Source organism: Ochlerotatus camptorhynchus, unplaced genomic scaffold (genome assembly GCF_037179485.1).
Source record: "Ochlerotatus camptorhynchus isolate MF236.1 unplaced genomic scaffold, CSIRO-AGI_Acam_v1.1 ptg000569l, whole genome shotgun sequence".
Taxonomy (NCBI): domain Eukaryota; kingdom Metazoa; phylum Arthropoda; class Insecta; order Diptera; family Culicidae; genus Ochlerotatus; species Ochlerotatus camptorhynchus.
Window position 1 is genome coordinate 411,343 of NW_027041050.1, and position 20,789 is coordinate 432,131.

General features: G+C 39.5%; 1 protein-coding gene across 2 annotated transcripts in view; it reads left to right on the plus strand.

The window, feature by feature from the left end:
- The first annotated feature begins 422 nt into the window (after positions 1-422).
- CCHa1 (CCHamide-1) overlaps positions 423-20,789 on the plus strand; it is a 60,696-nt gene continuing 40,329 nt past the window's right edge. The window contains exons 1-2 of one of the 2 annotated variants that reach the window (XM_065236703.1): positions 423-561; positions 766-1,011. In XM_065236703.1, the coding sequence (XP_065092775.1) occupies positions 912-1,011 (100 nt within the window). In that variant the 5' untranslated portion in view covers positions 423-561; positions 766-911. Of the gene's footprint in view, positions 1,012-20,789 lie in introns of both variants that reach the window. The other variant, XM_065236702.1, reaches the window with a different exon arrangement.

Genomic DNA, 20,789 nt, shown 5'->3' on the forward strand with positions numbered 1-20,789 from the left:
TTGCCGTTAGCCCTAAATTTGGTTCAGAACCATCTCAGAAATACCATTAAATATATGGTTCATATTTGTTTGGTCAATATTTCAGGGATCTGTATGGTGTTCTGTTTTACAATACTAAAGTCGAAATTACCTATGACCTCATCACTCTTACCCACGTGTAGTCCATCTCTTATGTAACACTGAACTTTCCTCCCACTCCAAAATTGTGCTAAAACCAACAGTGTTTGAAAACCATAACATGCATTTCACGCCTTTCCCCGCAAGAATATACCTGTTGACTGGTTAGCTGAATCGAAGACGTATGTATGTGCCACGCTGCTGTGGTCCAAAAGTGCGCGCTTCTCGTTCCAATAGCAGCAAACTCTTTCCATCAAGCTGTATAAAAAGCACTGCCGGCTCTAACCACTTGGCCAGTGATAGCTGGAACGTTGAACAGAAAACAGGATAAAATTTCGATGAAACCGTGACGACGAGGAAGGCTGGATCATTTTTGGGAACAAGTGAAAAGTGTGTGTGTGTGTGCAGCAGAAAAATTGAGTGTTGATTTATAGTGCCAAAACTGTACGCACATTAATTAGATTTAGTTTCTATTTGGTTGCATCTGGCTTTTATTAGTTTTGTTAAAAGCTTTGCTGGACACAAAACAGATACTTCATCAGTTGATTCCTTTGTAAGTGAACAGAGATAGTTCAACTAAATCAAAACGAGTTTATATCTTCTTTTTTTGCACTGCTGTCTGGATTATGATACGAAAATCTAATTAAGAAGAATGATAACAGGGAAAATTAAAACCGTTGTAGTGTAAGTGCTCACGTGAAACGCAAAAATAAAAATACACAACGCCAGTGAAAGTTGCCTTCAAAAAAATATTTCTGCTTTCGCGAATATTCAAAAAAAATATTGTATACTGAATGAAAAAAATGGGAATGATCAGTGGTATAATGAGCTGTAGAGTGAAAATGATTGGTGCTGTGTTTCTGGTGATATGCTGCTGTTTCAGTTATGCAAAAGGTAAAATTATCGTGTCTTTATAGATATCTTTGAGGTTAAATATGATGGCAGATGAACTATAGGAACCACATAATAACTAGGCTGATGCAAATTTTAAAATGTCACTCAATAGTAACGAAATTACTTCAGATTAGGTCCTGGTTTAGGAGCATTTGTATTGGAACTGCTTGGTTTCTTCGAAGCAAAACTTTCGAAATTTACATCAATCTAATGGCCACCGTCCTTGAAATGTAACTAAATACTTTATATCAAATCTGTAGTCCTAAAAGTTGAGCTAAGCAATTAATTAAGTAATTAAAACATTTTATATGCGGCTTTAGACGATAAGTTCACCTCCCATAGCAATGTGCCTTATTGAATTCCCAAACATATCGCCATTAAGAATACTATTCACTATGTGGAATCTCCATAACAAACATATGTTATTGTTTTTTCTGCATTGTTTGACTTAATTTGTGTTAGTATGTGCCTATATTATACATTCAACTGCTTTTTAATATCCTGCAGAATACTATGATCACCAAATTGTCCCGGAGTTAAGGTCTTGACGATCTATAGACTCAAGGTGAGATGGGCCCGGCGTAGTGGTCAGCACCTCAGCATCCTTTCACGCTAATTGTCACGTGTTTTCCGGACAAGTCACAAATGAACTAAAATCTGGTAAAGTTAGTTTAATGTAAACAATAAACATTCCAAGGTTTTCCCTGCAGATCACCCTAGACATTCTTCCAAAGTACCATAAACCGGGGGCATATTGATCACGATTTTCAGTAATATGTGAATATTTTCTTTGCTTATAGTTTATTTTCAAAACATTTATTTTTTAAACTGGTGCCTAGGTAACAAAACCAAGTAGCTTGATTTGATAAATTATTTACGTTAGACTTAGTTTGAAAAATTATTGTTCGAACATTTGAGAATACTGCTTTGCGGTGAAATTATCAAGAGTTTTTTAATTGATTGTTATGACTTGTTCCAAAAGTTGGAGCTGTTATTTTATTATCACTTTGGTTTACAGTATAAACCAAATCTGCAGAATGTGAGGTGATGTGATTCCAGCTCATAAATAACATTCATATGTTTGAAAAATATGTTTATTACCAACTATTTACATGAGAACAAAAAATAAGCTAAGATTAATGTAGAATAATTAGTGATTATAACATAAACTTAATGCAAAATATTGGGAAAAACGTGCCTTTGAATCACGTTGCAATATTGAATATTCAATAAAAAACGTACTTATTTTCAGCAGTTTGTTCGATCAATTTAAACTCAGTGATCAATTTACCCCGGTTTGCAGTACTTGGAATTTATTATAAAGCTGTTGACAGAATTTGATTGAATTTCTTTCAAGTTCTCTTCAACGTTCCCTTGACATCCAAATTTTCTTTCACAGTTTTTTTTTTTGCAATATTCTCAATTTTTTAACTCTAACTGTTTCAAATTCAAAATAAATTACATTTTATTTTAGCCTAGGTGCTCCAGCCTACCAGCCTTAAATGTTATGATATACAGTATATAAAAAAGTTTATCCATCCAGCCAATATGCACATTCTCGTTAAACAATCTTTTTATAAAAATAAATTAAAATACTATTTGTTGTCATTTTATTCCTTTATTGGTCGCGAGTGAATGGAAAGATTACAAATTAACATGAAACCAAGATAATTCAGTTACTGATGTCGAATATTTGAAAAATCCATCAAAAATAAGGCAAAACAAATATATCCACTTTACTGCTGACGGTTAGGGTAACTGATGATGGTTGGACCTATTTAGACCGGTTTCACACGACGTCAAAATTCATTTCGTATTTTTTTTTTATTCAACACATAATTATGAAAAATGCGTGCTTAGGGAAAGATCTACCTTTCTTGTTTCTAATAATAACATAAGAAGCTAAATTTAATGAACAAATGATTTTAGACCTATTTTTGCAAATGCTAGTTCAGCCCACATTTGTTCAAAAACTTTGCTTAGAGCTTATTGTTATCATAAAAAAACCTTTTTATGCAGTTTTTGTGAATTTGTTATTTTAAAAAAATCAACAAATTTGTATTTCACTGCGTTTTTTTAAAAAAAAAAGGTCACTTTCCACGCATTAGCTATTCATCATGGCTCATTTTCTCGAAAATCACTGAACAGATTTGGAAAAATTTTAACGTTAAACTATAGGTATTGTGGTCCCATTGAAAGCTATTGAATATTTTTGGAATCGGTCAACTGGTTTCGGAGATATGGCCGGAACAAGTTTCAGGGTATATGGAACATGGACCTAAATTTGACTTGGAAGGAATAAAACCTATCATGCGACACTTCACATTACGTCCAAATTCGATATCAAGACCAATAACAATATTGATTGCCTTGGACCACATTGACCCCTTTCAGGCATGTTCTGGGGGCTCCTGGGGTTTAAAATGACAGAATATCAGAACTTACAGAAATATGAAGATCACACCACAGGTGAATTAATTCCGGTTTTATATTATTTTTTCCTAGGAATATTTTTTCGGAAATAAGTTTCAGTTAGCAATTTTTAGTTTGTTAAAAAAAAAATTATGGTATACATTAATTCACACACAGAAGGTGTATGAGAAAGGCTTAATGTAAATTCATATTAACACGGCGCTTTCGTGGTGGTACGGAAATCGGTGGTTACCCTTTCAGCCAACCTAACGATGGTATCCCTCCTTTAAATTTACACCCAACTAGTGACGCAAGGTCCTAAGCAGCTTAAAAAAACCAATTTTCAAGCTGGTTCTCCAAATCAACACTCAATTGTACCTTTTCTATGCTTGAACAGCCTCTTGAAGATTTTCGGCCGTATAACTGTTTTCTTTAGTCATTTTTTCAATCGAAGAAACTGAACACTCGGCCAACACGAAATCGAATTTAAAATTAGCTGCGCATGAAGGATGTTAACAAACCAAAGCGCTCCTAGCGGCCGTCTTAGAAAACACATAGGTAAAACCATCATCGTGCCACCATCATCATGCCAACCATGATCCAACCATAATCATATTTATCTATTCGAATTTCGTCAATTATTCAAACATTTTAGTGAAACCAATGGATAAATGGCGTACTAACGTGTTCTTTACATCTTAAAGAAGTATTATACTGCATGAAAATAAAAATAAATGGAAAAAATATTCCTGTATATTCCTGAATTGTTTTGAAAACACATTGAAACTCAACTATTTTTTTTTTTTCAATAAAACACTCATGCAAATTGAAGAAAAAGAGTTTTTGTGGTTATGAAGCAATATTTAACCTAGCGATTGAAAAAATAGGTCCAACCATCATCAGTTTTTGGATAGGTCCAACCAGAATCAATTACCCTACTCAAAATTTTGTATGCCCAACCTTGGCTGCAATAACAGCTTGGCATCGTCGCGGCATTGATTCAACAAGCTTGGCAGTCGTTTCTGCTGAGATTTTGTGCCATTCAGTTTCAATTACTTGTCGCAATTGCTGAAGACTTGTTGGTTGTCGTTTGTTCTATTGTATTAAGGTCGGGGGATTGTGCTGGCCACTCTATAACGTTAATTTTACGATCTTTGAACCATTGAGATTCCACTTTTGCGGTATGCTTCGGATCCCCATCTTGCTGGAACGTATACTTACGGCCCATCTTCAGTTTCTGCACACTTTTTTTCTGGAAGTTTCCGCTTCAATATTTTGGACAAACCTCTTTTGTCACTATCCCGTCAATGAATTCTAGCTCTCCAGGGCCATACCAAGCCATCGAGCCCCATATCATTACCCTACCTGCAAAGCCAATGAATAAACAGATTGAGTAAGTTGATAATTGATAATGCTTTATGAATTAACCTCCACTATGTTTGACTGTAGGCCTCAAGCACTCTTTTTTCAAGCTTTCACCGGTTTTCCGCCATTTTCTTGTGATACCATCAGATCCGAATAGCACTTCTTTAGTCTCATAGAAATACATAGAAAACTCACTTTAAATTTGCTTCACAATTTTGGGATCGGATAAACCACGATATTGCTTTACCTTGTTGACGATTGCCCTGTCAATCCGAGAAATGGTCTTCGATGGACGTCCTGAACGCTTTGATGGAACAATAGAACCACATGTTTTGTACTTCTGTACAATTTTAGCAACCGTATCATTGTGGAGCAGAACAATATCAGCGATTTGATTATAACTTTTGCCAGATTTGTGATGCTTTACAATCAATTCTTGAACACTCAACGATATTTGTGGACCTTTGGAACGATATATCCAAATTTATGACTCCAAAATCTTTCGAGCGGTAGAATAACAGTAATATGTGATGTTTACATCCGAAAAAGTGACAGGTTCTGGTTAATACACGCCAAAATATTATTAAGTGCATTTGGGTGGATACATTTTTTTGTCTTTTTTTACTGATCGTTTTCTAATTCTTGGTATAAACCTACAGAAAACAAAATCTCAAATACTTGTTATGCGGGAATGGTGCGTAATGAAAATCTAAGAAGACTATGTGGATTTCTTGCTTCAACTTTAGCATAATCAACGTGCACAGCCGTCACTCCGGAAGCACTGATGATGACAAGGACGCATTTTACGCGCAGCTCGACCGCCAGTACGATCGCTGCCCAAGCCACGACGTCAAGATCATCATAGGAGACCTAAACGCTCAGGTAGGCCAGGAGGAGGAATTCAGACCGACGATTGGAAAGTTCAGCGCCCACCAGCTGACGAACGGGAACGGCCTACGACTTATCGATTTCGCCGCCTCTAAGAGCATGACCATACGTAGCACCTTCTTCCAACACCACCTCCCCTATCGTTACACCTGGAGATCACCACAGCAGACGGAATCGCAAATCGACCACGTTCTGATTGATGGACGGCACTTCTTCGACATTATCGACGTCAGGACCTACCGTAGCGCTAACATCGATTCTGACCACTACCTGGTGATGGTCAAACTGCGCCCAAAACTTTCCATCATCAACAATGTACGGTACCGACGCCCGCCACGGTACAACCTAGAGCGACTGAAGCAACCGGATGTCGCCTTAGCATACGCGCAGAATCTCGAGGCAGCGTTGCCAGAGGAGGGCGAGCTTGATGTGCCCCCTTCTAGAGGACTGCTGGAGTACAGTTAAAGCAGTCATCACCGACGCAGCCGAGAGCACCATCGGGTACGTGGAAAGAAGTCAACGGAATGAATGGCTCGACGAGGAGTGCAGAGCGATTTTGGAGGAGAAGAACGCAGCGCGGACGGTAATGCTGCAGCATGGAACCCGACAGAACGTGGAACGGTATAAACAGAAGCGGAAACAGCAGACCCGCATCTTTCGGAAGAAAAAACGCCGCCTGGAAGAAGCGGAGTGCGAGGAAATGGAACTGCTGTGCCGTTCCCAAGAAACACGGAAGTTCTACCAGAAGCGCAACGCATCCCGCAACGGCTTCGTACCGCCGAAATGTGCAAGGATAAGGACGGGAGCCTCTTGACGGACGGACGTGAGGTGATTGAAAGGTGGAAGCAGCACTTCGATGCGCACCTGAATGGCGAGGAGAACGTAGGCACGGGATACCAGCGCAATGGAGGAAACGACTACGTCAGTGCAGCAGAGGACAGAACTGACCCAACTCCCACGCTGAGGGAAGTTAAGGACTCCATTCAGCAGCTCAAAAACAACAAAACAGCTGGTAAGGATGGTATCGCAGCCGAACTCATCAAGATGGGCCCAGAAAAGTTGGCCACCTGCCTGCACCGGATGATAGTCAGGATCTGGGAAACAGAACAGCTACCGGAGGAGTGGAAGGAGGGGGTAATCTGCCCCATTCACAAGAAAGGCGACCATTTGGAATGTGAGAACTTCAGAGCGATCACCATTTTGAATGCCGCCTACAAAGTGCTATCCCAGATCATCTTCCGTCGTCTATCACCTAAAATGACCGAGTTCGTGGGAAGTTATCAAGCCGGCTTCATTGACGGCCGATCGAAAACGGACCAGATCTTCACCGTACGGCAAATCCTCCAGAAATGCTGTGAATACCAGGTCCCAACGCATCATTTGTTCATCGACTTTAAGGTGGCACACGACAGTATCGACCGCACAGAGCTATGGAAAATCATGAACGAGAACGGCTTTCCTGGGAAGCTGATCAGACTGATCAAAGCAACGATGGACGGTGTGCAAAACTGCGTAAGGGTTTCGGGTGAACTATCCAGTTCATTCGAATCTCGCCGGGGACTGCGACAAGGTGACGGACTCTCATGCCTACTCTTCAACATTGCTCTAATGCGGTGTAATGCGACGAGCCGGGCTCAACAGCCGGGGTACGATTTTCACGAAATCCGGTCAATTTGTGTGCTTTGCGGACGACATGGACATTATCGCAAGAACATTTGGAACGGTGGCAGAACTATACACCCGCCTGAAACACGAAGCAGCAAAGGTCGAACTGGTGGTGAGTGCGTCAAAAACAAAGTACATGCTAATGGGCGGAACCGAACATGACAGGATTCGTCAGGGAAGTAATGTCACGATAGACGGGGATACTTTCGAGGTAGTGTAGGAATTCGTTTACCTTGGATCCTTAATGACGGCTGACAACAATGTGAGTCGTGAAACACGAAGGCGCATCATCAGTGGAAGTCGTACGGGCTCCTGAAGAAACTACGGTCAAAAAAGATTCACCCCCGGACCAAATGTACCATGTACAGAAAGCTAATAAGACCGGTGGTCCTCTATGGACACGAGACATGGACTATGCTCGAATAGGACCTGCAAGCACTCGGAGTTTTCGAGCGACGTGTGCTAAGGACGATCTTCGGCGGTGTGCAGGAGAACGGTGAGTGGCGGCGAAGAATGAACCACGAGCTCGCTGCACTCTACGGCGAACCCAGCATCCAGAAGGTGGCCAAAGCCGGAAGGATGCGGTGGGCAGGGCAAGTTGCAAGAATGCCGGGCAACAACCCTGCAAAGTTGGTGTTCGCTACTGATCCGGTTGGCACAAGAAGGCGTGGAGCGCAGACAGCACGATGGGCGGACCAGGTAGAGCGTGATCTAGCGAGCATTGGGCATGACCGAGGATGGAGAGCGGCAGCCGCAAACCGAGTATTGTGGCGTACTATTGTTGATTATGTCTTATCTTAAATATGATGTTGTACAAATATATGTATGTATGTATGTATGTACTATGTGGATTTACTCATATAAAAAAAATGTTGTGACGGAAAAACTTAAACATTTCAGATTCCCAACATGGGTGGATCTACTTTTTCTACATACTGTATATAGAAGTGTTTTTACATTGTTCCTGCCTTGGCAATTCAGTATTTAAGACACGATTTTTAAACCTGCATGTCAGTATAACATCTGCCATCTTAAAACTAAAAACTAAAAATAAATCTTATCTTAGTATGAAGGAATTAATCGTTGCAGTTGAGGATTTCAACGATGTGTGCCTGAAATTTTTAATTATTTTGTTGTACATTTGTTCTACAGTCTCAACATTCAAAACTTCATGTACCTCAGCAGTACAGGGAGGCAACTTCAAAATAATATTCTGGATCCTTTGAAGTGCTTTTTACCTGGTAGTGCAACAACTAAAGTATATTGCCACAGCATATAGCATGACCGGTCTAAAAACTTGCTTAAATATAAGAAGTTTATTTACTGTTTATAAGAGGATACAAACATTTTATATATTTGCTACATTGGACGTAATGTGATTTTTAAAAGTTAATTTTTAATCAATATATGATATTTCACTTGGCTTGAACAGGAAATTGGAACTCCGTTCATAGTAACTATGTGACTACCACTAGGTTTCAAAAATGAAACTTTAGGCTTATGTAGAAATATTATAAGTTGAGTTTTGGAAGCGTTGGGAAAAATCTTCCACTTTTGTAAATAAGAAGAGAAAATATCTAAACTTTTCTGCAGTCTGCTGCAAATAACACGAAGACTTCTTCGCCTGTGCCATCGGCGAACAAAGATTTGTGGCAACCCTGAGGCAAATAAGAAAGGTCCTAAATGAAAATGTTATACAATATAGGCCCAAGAATGCTACCGTGAGGAACTCCTACTCTAACAGGTAGTCGTTCAGATTTGGAATTTTGATAATTTACCTGCCGGGTTCTGTCAGTTAAATAATGTTGAACTAATTTCATGATACAGAGTGGAAAATTAAACTTTTTTCAATTTAGCAAACAAATTTTCATGCCTAAGACTGTCGAATGCTTTTTGTATGTATAGAATATCAACTCCAGTTGAGCAGCCTTCAGATTTATTTGAACGAAATAAATTGGTAACTCTTAAGAGTTGATAAGTAGTTGAATGGCCATGGTGAAATCCAAACTGCTCATCTGCAATCTTATTTTTTTTTTTCATAAAGTTTACTTATTGAAGAAAGCTAATTTATTGGACGGATTTTTATTTTTATTTAATTGGAACAACTTTTGCATTTTTTATTTATTAGCTTCTGTGCTTTTTCCGAATTTGCGATCAAAATTTTACCACCTTCTTTAAGCGCTGCAATAGGCCTTTGAGGTTTTTAAAAAAAATTGTGAGAATCCAAAAGGGTTTGCATCTCGGGTCTAATTTCGAAACATTATTTTCAAAAGTTTTGTTCCTCAGAGCAGATAATTGCTTTTTAATTTTCCGAGGTTCCGATTCAACACATTGTAGTTTCATTTTTATACCTATGATCTTGACTTTTTTACCTAGGGGATGAGTACTTAAGGGGGTTAGATTTTGATAAGTTCTTTAGTGGGAATGACACTGATGAAGACTGCACATTGTAGTCGAAATACGTATCTGTCATGGATACCAAAATTAATTAAGTGGAATTAAATGGAAGATAACCTTTTTTGCTGTTTTATTTTTTAATTTATTTTTGCAAATCCCGCCAGATAACTTTCATGGCAGGATCGCGTGTTTTTTTAATATTTCCTCCTGCGGACATTTTTAAGACGGATTAAGAGCCGAAGATCGTCATCTATTATAATTGAATTGAATTTAACCTCGCATTTTGGTACTGAGGCAGCTCTTGCTTCAAGAAAGAATTTGATGTTTGATACGTCTATGAACAATGATAGAAAAGGCACCACACGCTCCATCAAGGTGATCGTTTCAATAAATAAATTAATTATTTGCGTCCCTTTTAACCTTAAGGTCAGTTTTGAGGAACGTTTCAGTTATAACGGCAATATGCACGTTATTAACTCTCACAAAGTTAAATAGCTCGTTCTCATTATCTCTAAGAGATCGAGCATTCCAATTCAAAATATTTGATGATTTAAAATCCATTACTAAGTTTCAAAGTCACGACAATATTGTTTACTAATTTTACTCCAGCTTGAATAGCGTCAAACATGGAGTTAGTTTTCAGCATATCAGTAATCATGTCAATTAATGATTTCTGTAAAAAATCCATTTTAGGCGCAGTAATGCTTCCTAAGTCAAAATTGTCAAAATTTCCGTTAGAACTATGTTGGTTAGGATTTTGATTTCTACCAGCTGCAATAGCAGCATAGGTAGCTCCATTTACACGCTGAACATTTCTAGCAGCAAGGGGAGCAGGTGTAGATGAAGAATTTGAAGCAGGGCTGATTTTTGTATGTAAGGGTACGAATATATAATTTGTTCCTCGCTGATCGTTGTAGAAGATTGTAGGATCGCTTTGCGAGTCTTACATTCACTAAAATTAGATTTGTGGTTTTCACCACAATTTGAGTATTTAAATTTCTTAAGATCTTCCTTCACAGGACAGTCGTCCTTTGCGTGAAAGGAATCACCACAATTCATGCATTTAGCTGGCATGTAGCATTTTTTTGTTCCGTGACCCCGTCCTTGGCACTTACGGCCAGGCATGGAAAATCATTTGCATTTATTTCGTGCATTAATTTACATTCATTTGCCCCTAACTTTTTTCATCAACAGAATTCCACAAAATGATGTCCGGGGATTTTATAGGTTTTATTATTAGCTACAAGTTTTGTCAACATTTCAAATCCGTATCTCTTACGCATGACGAACCAGAGCGAACAGAAACCACTACTGTTTTTCAGTGAATGTATTTTACATTCACTGGAAAACAGTAACAAGTTCTGCCCGCTCTAATTCGTGATGCATAAGAGATACAGATTTGAGTTATGAACAAAACTTGTAGCTAATAACAAAACTTACTAAAGCTCCATACATCATTTTGCGTAATGCTGTTAATGAAAAATATTAGAGGCAAATGAATGTAAATGAATGCAAGAAATGAATGTAAATGAATTTCCATGCCTGCTTACGGCACTGGGTGAGGTTTTGGCAATTTCCTCCAGTCTTCCTGAAGTGTTTCCACTTCACTTGGACATGGAGCATAAGGCTAGCTTTTTCTAAGGCCTTAAAGTTGTTTAGTTCACTTGAAGTGAACTAAATAAAAACCATTGGAAATCCCGTTGTGCGAATCGCCAGGAGGACGGGAAATTTTCATTTTGATTACTTTGACTGGCTCAACTCCAAGTGATTTAGTCAATTCATCTTTGATCTGATCCAGGGATTTTCCACTGGGCAGGCCTTTCAAGGCAACCTTGAACAGACGTTCAGTTTTGGTGTCGTAACTAAAAAATGTGTGTTGCTTCTCATAAAGATTTTTTCGAAGACTTTTGAATCCATCCAAGGTTTTAACCAATATACGGTATTCACCCCACTGCCAATTTTAAGTGAAAACTCAAATCGAACGAAGTTCAAATGTTCCTTCCGTAGAGCATGGAAATCGGAAGTGAATACATTTTTTTTTATTATTATTATAGAGATTTTTAGCCATAGGCTAGTTCATCTCTCGGAAGTGGATACAACAATAGTGGGAACCTTTTCCTTTTTGACACTGAGCCGGGAATGTTTAATGGAATTTTGCCTGGATGATTGATCATCCTCATCATCCGTGAGCGTATTAAATTGATCGCTCAATTGAATTTCGTCAGAACTGGGATTGCCCTTTTCTTTTGCGCTTAGGTACCATGGCGGCAGAACCAAGTGTCTCCAAATCGACTTCCAAGCAGACCAGGGTTCCTTCCATTCATTTCGGCAAAAAAAAATGTTTTATTAAATTATGGAATAATAAGATATTATGATAATATTTTGTTTGCGTAAGCATCAAGAAAATATTGTAAAGTTTGTGTTTGACACATAATACCTGCCAATTTTGCTACATGAGAGCCGCAATAAGCGATTTTGTCATTTATCTCACCCACTCTTTGTTGGGCAAAGCCAACAGACACGAACGAACACGAATTTTCTTGTTGGCTCACTGCCAACGAGTTCGACGGACAGACTGATTGTTGGCCACTGCCAACGATGAACACGAACTATGCTTCGTTGGCCCACTGCCAACGACAAGCGATGGAACGGATTGCTGCTCCCGGAACGGAGTGGGCACTAGTTCTGCTGGTGAAACCACTTACCACACGATATCGGAAGTTCTGAAAAGAACTCCGATGAAATAAACTCTTTTGGAAAAGTGATAATGTGGAAACACGCAGCAGAAAACTATTAGGACCATCTCAGAGCAGGACGCCGACGACCGGAACTTCAAACAGCAAGCAGACGAAACCAATTAACAGCAGGAGAAATCAAACTGGAAGACGTCTCTTCTTTGAAATAATACTGCGAAACCTTTTCACTTGTTTATGGTTGATTTATTCTCCAGGATTCAAGAAAGACTGACAAAGTTTTTGGTGCGTACTCTACTTTTAAACATTTTATATTTCATCAGCCACTTCTGATTGGCTGTTACTGCGCGACGCAAAAAGGATAGAAAAGTGTACTATAAAAACAATCTTGATTGTGATTGATTGTTGTCATGTTAGTAGGGAGGCCGTTTTCCCGCGGCTATCAGAAAACCACTCATTGTGACTCTGTCAAAGCTAAATTTGCAAGTTGTATGCGTCAAACACAAACTTTACAATCTTGTCTTGTTGCTTACGCAAACCAATTATTATCATAATATCTTATTATTCCATAATTTAATAAAACATTTTTTTTTGCCGAAATGAATGCAAGGAACCCTGAAGCAGACTATTATAATAATCTGAAGGTTCGAAGAGGAATTTTCCAAGTCGATGGCCAAGCAGGATTACCTCGGTTAGGGTCCAAACAAAGATCGAAAAGGTCCACACAAGGTAGAATTTTTACAGGTTGAGCACTGAAATTTCAATTTGTTATAGCTTTAGGTAGCAGTAACACTTCCTTCAGCAAAAAGCAAATAGATCCGAGCGGCAAAAGAGCACGATGCGGACTGAATATGCTAAATGATATTTTTTTTTTCCTAATAAAGCCATGAAGCTTTGCTGAAGACGTCAACCTAATTGGATGCAATCCCAGCGCGTTTCTAATTTATTAGTACAAAATAGGATTCCTCACATACTGTGACCTGGGGTGGCTGATACGTTGTCCAAGTCCAGTTAACATCCAACGATTTGGTGTTGCTGTCGTTGATGGCAGGCCGTACAAGAGCGTTCGGCTAGGTTGTTTAGTTTACTCTACATATCAGAGTACCGTTGTGCTAATAGAGCAACTTTATCAGCCAAATCCAAGTCTGCTCCTTCGTGATCGGCTGCCAAAGCATCATCTTAAAAAATCGAAGTTTGTCAGGCGTATTATGATTTATATCGCTACTTCAACTGCAGCTACTGCAGGGATAGACACGAGTGGCACGATCTTCAGGAAGTCCATTCAGCTTCTTGGCTTCGCCGATGACATCGACATCATGGCACGGAACTTTGAGACTATGGCAAAAACGAACATCAGACTGAAGGCTAAAGCTAGGCGGATTGGACTTGCCATCAACGCATCAAAGACAAAATACATGAAAGGAAGAGGTTCTAGGGAAGACAATGTTAGCCTCCCACCCCGAGTTCAGATTGACGGTGACGAAATCGAGGTGGTCAATGAGTTCGTGCATTTGGGCTCACTGGTGACCGCCGAAAATGATACCAGTAGAGAAATTCAAAGGCGCATTTTGCCAGGGAGTCGTGCTTACTTTGGACTCCGGAGGACGCTCCGGTTGAATAAAATTCACCGCCGCACGAAGTTGACTGTCTACTGCGCAAAACTTAACCTAATTCTCCCGTCTCCTTTCCTCACCCGCAAATATTGACAGTTATGCCGGGTTTGTTTGATCTCCATCGTTCCCAGCTCTTTAATTCTCATGGAGAAAAGAGCAAAGAGTACGGCAAAAAGAGAGGTTAGCTTTTGTGTGCAGTGCTTTATTGATGTTGTCAATAATGCTTGATTTATGTCACCCTGCATAACGTTAAATCAAGATAGTCAGAGTTGATAATAGTAGAGTTACGCAGAGTGAAGCTTGCAACATTGATGTCGACCATTGGGCATTTTTTTTAAATTTTGGCAACCTTTGTTTTTGTTAACACCTCAGATGACTTAGCCTGGGTTGTGAAAGTTTCATCTAGTTTCGATAACAATACTTCCAACGCGACAGAGTCAGTGTGTCTACTATGCTCGATAGGTAGACGGTTTGATAGTTCGATAGGTAGATTTTCGTTTCAGTCTGCGTAACTCTTCTATTATCAACTATGAAAGATAGTATTCTAGATCATGGCAATGTAAAGTGTGATTCACACAAATTTTACGCGTCAATTCTTAAACCATTTGATTAGGTTTTAATTACCTTTGAAGACAAATGAGAGTTCTTTTGGGGCATTTATGTTGTATCAACTTGCCGCTTTTCATGATGCATGAATGCGATGTCAATTAGTCAAGGTCTGACCCAACTAGCGATTCCAATTAGGTTCAGTGGTTGTCGAGAAATGTGGACTCTCATTAAGGCCATTACTGGCCGAGTTCTCCAAGATTGATATGACACATGACCGATTTTAGCTTTTGTCTAGAATTGGCTTCTTCCCCGGAGGGCACCAGAACATGCCTGGGAAGGCTTGTGTGACCATGTACTGTCAATAAGGCCATTACTAGCCGAGCTTTGCAAAAACATGTAGACGAGTTTTGGTTCTAGTCGAGAATTGGCCACTTCCCCGGCGGCACCGATACTTTTTCGGGATGCCCAATGTGATCATGGATCATTGGCGTAGCCGTAATTGGTCCAATTAAATCATTTTAGTGAGAAAATATTATGTTCACTGTGTGTATAATCACAGACAAACAGATGTAACTCTTCGTTGTGTACCTTCGTTCATGCATTTAACGGTTGATTTGAATATTATCAGTTCCGCGAATTACTCGCCGTAGCGCTGGCATAGGATCACTTTGACGTTTCTATACATTCTATAGAACTTTTATGCAATATTGTTTACGAGTTAGCGAGCAAGCTTATTTTCCGCGAGAAGCCAGAGAGATGTCGTTACTGAGGTTATATGTTTTGAGATACTATGTTTTCAAGAACAAGTTTTTCATAGAGTTACGTCTGTTTGTCTGTGGTATAATGATTACAGAACAGTAAAGCCGAATAACGACTCAAAGAGACCCCAACGAAAACCGAAATAAGTCCGGAAAAGTGTTTTGATCCAATTTTTGCATTCTTCTTCTTCTTCTTCTTCTTCTTCGCATGTCAAGCTTATTGCATATCACATATTAGCTTATTGCGTGCTCTCAACTTAGTGTTCCAGATGCACTTCCACAGTTAAGAGAGCTTTCGATGCCTGTACCATTTTTGCATTAGTATAATTGTGTGGCAAAACCAATCATACTTCTATGCCCAGGGAAGTTGAGACATATTCCAACCCGAAAAATTCCTAGACCAGAGCGGTAATCGAACCCAGCCACCTCCAGCATGGTCTTGCTTTGTAGCTGCGCCTTTACCGACTGAGCTAAGGGAGGACCCCATTTTTTTTTTCCTGATGGATTGAAATGCTTGAAAAGTTTCTCGACCTCGACAAAATGCAACTTGTTGTGCAGAAGAAGATTGAGAAAATATGTTTTAGAGCTAATTGAATTTTGAAAACTACGCAACAAAAAAATATATTTTAATATTACATCCAAGAGGATGCACTTTAATCATGTCGAAAATCTAATGTAATGTTTATGGTCATAAAAATAAACAAATTAATGCAATATTAATGATAATATTTTTGACACGATTGTAGTGCATCAAAATTAAGTTTTTGCTGTGTATGCTATAGGGTGTCCCCGAATTTCTAAGCACAACTTTGGAACACCGCTGCTTATTTCAGGTGACGTATAAACAGCTGATGATCACGCTGAATCATTGTTTACATTTCGATCAACAGTTTCGTGTATAGCAAATGTCGGTTCTTTACATTTCCGTGACAATGCGAAGCACAGATGGTGTCCTATCCCCAACATTTCTCTGAGGTAGGATTGGGCGATCTTCGATCGATCTTTGCAAGTTCGAGCTTTTGCATCCCAATTTCCAATTTTTCTGATCGATTCTTTGCCTACGAAAAAATCGAAAAAATTTTCATTTCTATCTTTAAAAAATAGGTGGTAGTTTGTTTAAGTGTGTTTACATCGAAAAAAAACGATTTACTCTCACTCCAGGCTACGTGGTGAATTTAATGAACATAACGTCAACATCATCAACGCTTCCTACGTTATTAGCTGGATTACAATGGCGTCACTATTTCCGTTTCCGGTATATACGAATACAGCAACATTTGAAGGTTCACGCTTCCTGCATCCTGTGCTCATTGCTCCTTACCTTTACATTTTTTTCTTTTGATATATAATCAAACCTTTTGTTCAAGCCGAGAGCATAAAAATAAAATATGTTATTTTTGTTATATTATTGAAAACTTTTAATAGAATATTGTAAAGGAAGGAATTCCTTGGGGTACCGACGTAAAAAGCGTGGGGCTCAGATTTAATGTTGGGCCTACTAAGCACAACCCGCCCTTGCATCTATTTTCCGAGTGGATTTTTTTTTTCTTCACAAAATGGCATGTTTTCACTGCAGATGACCTTTTAATTTATTCACCTTTCCGTACGTACTGTAAGATTTGAAGAGAAACACATTTTCGAGATATTGTTAAAAATCTAACACTGCTTCTTGACCCCAAACTCGGCCTACGGATTCTAAATTCGGCCTAACGCATTGAAATGCCACTGAATTCACTTCGGCCTATGAGATGAAAATAAAAATTGATTCGGTTCGAGCGCTTCTCTTGTTTTTGAGAATAATGGGTGCAAACATTAAAATCACGCGTTCTCATTGATTTCGTTTGGTAGCTTTTGAACTAAAGTATCGTACCAAACGCATAATTCTAGATAGAGCTGGAATTAGGGCGTAACAGCTTTTGTAAAAAATGACTTCATCATATACCATAGATTCTAAAGTAAAAACAATACATTGTATTGTAATTTAATCGTTGTGGAGAATACGATTTATTGTAAATACAATAAACTCTATTGTATGGTTACAATACATTTCATTGTACCTCTACGGTTCCTTTTTTTTACGACCCGACGGACCAAAATGGGCGATCAGATCGATTCTTTGGTACCGATTTAATCAGTGAATCGATTCTAGAGCCAAATATAAGATCGATCCATCAAGATGATGATGATGGTCCCACCTCTTACCCCTACAAAGGTTTGAGCTGGACGAGCTATCTTTAAAAGAATTAAATATAAACATTTTAACCAGGTTTGCAAACAAAATCCAGCTGGTTACAATTACAGATATAAATGTCCTGTTAATATGCTGTAGGCATCAACCAAAAACATTCAAAGGTGTAACTAGTTATCAAGAGTCCAAGTATAGTCCTCGACAATACTTCCATTTACACGTGACCTGGGATTTACACGTTTAAGCTTCCGCAGTGCCAGGACTATATCCAAGGAAACGACTTCCAGCCAACCCTTTACTAATTCAAGGCTTTTGCCACAATTTCCACATATTAGTCATTTATACCTGTATTCCGCGCGCGAGGCTCAAACTATTGTAGACTACTCAAAGCTATTTTTACCATTACTACTACAAAATCAAAAAACTATAAATCCATCATCACCATCGAGGCAAACAATGTTGTTTTTTGTATATGCTACACAAATTACTAAAATGTCTTTATGACAGTCTCCAAACAAAATAATCCGTTAGAGATAACTTCGTATTTCTCTCAAGATCGCCCAATCCTAACTGAGTCAATTAGTGAAATTGGAAGGTGTAAGCATCGGAGTCGTTTGAAACGCGATTCGGAAGTATGGCGATTAAGCAACTTCCCAGGACAAGCAAAAATCTGGACGTAAACCGAACAATGTTGACCGAAATCTGAACCGGAAAATCGTGCAAGTGGGATCCTCGAAGATTAACGTCCAGCGGGCAAAGGCAAGAATAGGTCAAAAGACGAATAGGAAGCAGAAGAAGCCAAAATGGAGTGAAAAACAAGCCGCATCCGTCAAACCGAGAGCTCGAAAGTTATACCATAGCGGTAACTCTAAGAAGGTCCCGAAGAAAAGTGCTCAACTTTTTGGCTCAGCTCTGGTACTCTCTTCGGTCCCAAGCTAATCGATGCACCTCTCGAAAATCCACGAACCCCTCATTTTATCTGTCAAACTTTCATAGCAAATCAAAACAAACATAGTGTAGTACTAGAATTTCGACTAAAATGGGGTACATTAATCGATTTGCTTGGGACCAATAGGCTAGTCAAGTAGTAAGCCAATTTAAAATCGTTAGTTTTCACCGGTTGGTTATACGACGAATTCCTGGGTAGAAAATCGGTGTGAGTGATTATGGACGATGAATCATACGTTGAATTTGATTACAAAACTTTTCCTGGCAATCAGTACTACACCGTTCGTGATGGCCGAAGTGTTGACGACGCGGATAAGTCGATTTTTGCCGAAAAATTCGGTAAAAATGTTATTTGCGAGTGTGGTATGCTTTCCAAACCGTTTGTGACAACGCAGACAATGACAACCAATGTTTACGTGCGTGAGTGTTTCAATAAGCGTCTGTTACCCAAGATCCGCAAACACGACGCACCAGTACTGTTTTGGCCGGATTTGGCATTGGTTCATTACTCCAAGGAAACGGTAGCCTGGTATAAAGCCAACAAGGTCCAATTCGTACCCAAGGGGATGAATCCGCCAAACTGTCCCTAGGCCAGGCCAATCGAAACTTTTTGGGTCCTGACCAGAGCATCCCAACTAACATTTTCTGCTTTGTAAGCCAACTTTTGCAGCGTTGTGCTGTAAAGTAGCTGAAAAAAAGCTGCAGATACAGCTACAATCAGAAGCTCAACTTTTTCACAACCATTATTCAATTTACCAATCTCACTGAATAACAACAGCCAATAAACTCTAGTGTCACTTTTATACACTCCTAATCAACTTTCAACTTGTAGCTGCAAAACGAAGCTAATAAAGTGAATATATTACTCATTTGATGACTTCTACACAACCAACCACTCTTGCTGAATAACATAAACATCAAAAGTGTTTTTTCAACAACTAAACAACCTGTATCAACTGTGTTAGCGCTACTTTGGACGCATTTTTACAGTCAGCTAGGTTTATTTTTAGACGTGTGCAGTTTTACAGCTTCTGGGTGTCCACGATGAAATTGCCACACGCAAAATTGATTCGCAAAATTCGAGTTTTCATCCGATTGCCATCAAATTTTCAGGGATTGAGAAATAACTATTAAACTTCATTTTACCATTTTACTCGTATTTTATTTAGAGTCCATACGCAAATGCCCACACCTTGGCCTTAACCCCGGCCATAAGATTCTGCACAACCTGTGAATCAACCGTTTTTTGCATGTAACAAGTTCCTCGACTGTCTTCACTACCTTAGGTCGTTTAAGAAGGTGCTGCTTCATAATCGCCCAGTACTTCTCGATGGGGCGGAGCTCCGGAGTGTTGGGAGGGTTGAACATTTTCGGCACGAAATTGACCTTATTGTCCGCATACCACTTCAGCACGTCCTTGGAGTAGTGGCATGAGGCCAAATCCGGCCAGAAGATTGTTGGGGCGTTGTGGGCCTTCAGGAGAGGAAGCAGCCGCTTCTGGAGGCACTCTTTTATGTACACCTGTCCGTTCATCGTGTCCTGGGTCACGAAAGGTACACTCCGCTTCCCGCACGTGCAGATGGCTTGCCAAACCAGGAATTTCTTCGCAAATTTGGACATCTTCTGAGTGCGGACATGCTCCGGAACGCTGAACTTATCCTTGGCCGTGAAAAACAGGTTGCCGGGGATCTGTTTGAAGTCGGCCTTCACATATGTTTCGTCGTCCATGATGCAGCATTCAACTTTCGTCAGCATGTTGAGGTACAACTTCCTGGCACGGGTTTTGACGGACTTGTTCTGCTTCTCGTCGCGATTAGGGGCCTTTTGTACCTTGAACGTTCGAAGCCCAGCCTTAGTTTTGGCCTTCTGGACAAAACTTCGGCTTAGGTGCAGCTTCTTAGCCACATCCCTAACGGAGGCGTTCGGATTTCGGTTGAAGGCCCCAACTACGCGGTTGTGATTTTTGGTGTTGTACGGAATACTTTTTCCTTCACTTCTGGGCTTCCGATCGGTGGTCAACCGTTCCTCGAACCGCCTAATCACTCGCGACACCGTGGAATTCGCGATTCCCAACGTTTTAGCGATGGAACGATGCGAGAGATCCTTGTTCTCGTGATGAATGCGCAAGATTTTATCACGCACGAGCTGTTATTTCGACTCCATTTCCGCGAGTTTTGATCACAGGACTTTAAAACTTGCAGGATGTAAATAATGCACTATGAACTAAATCCACCCAAATTTTCATTAAATTCTACCCAACGGTTAAAAAGTTAGAGCAATTTCATAGTGTGGCAATTTCATC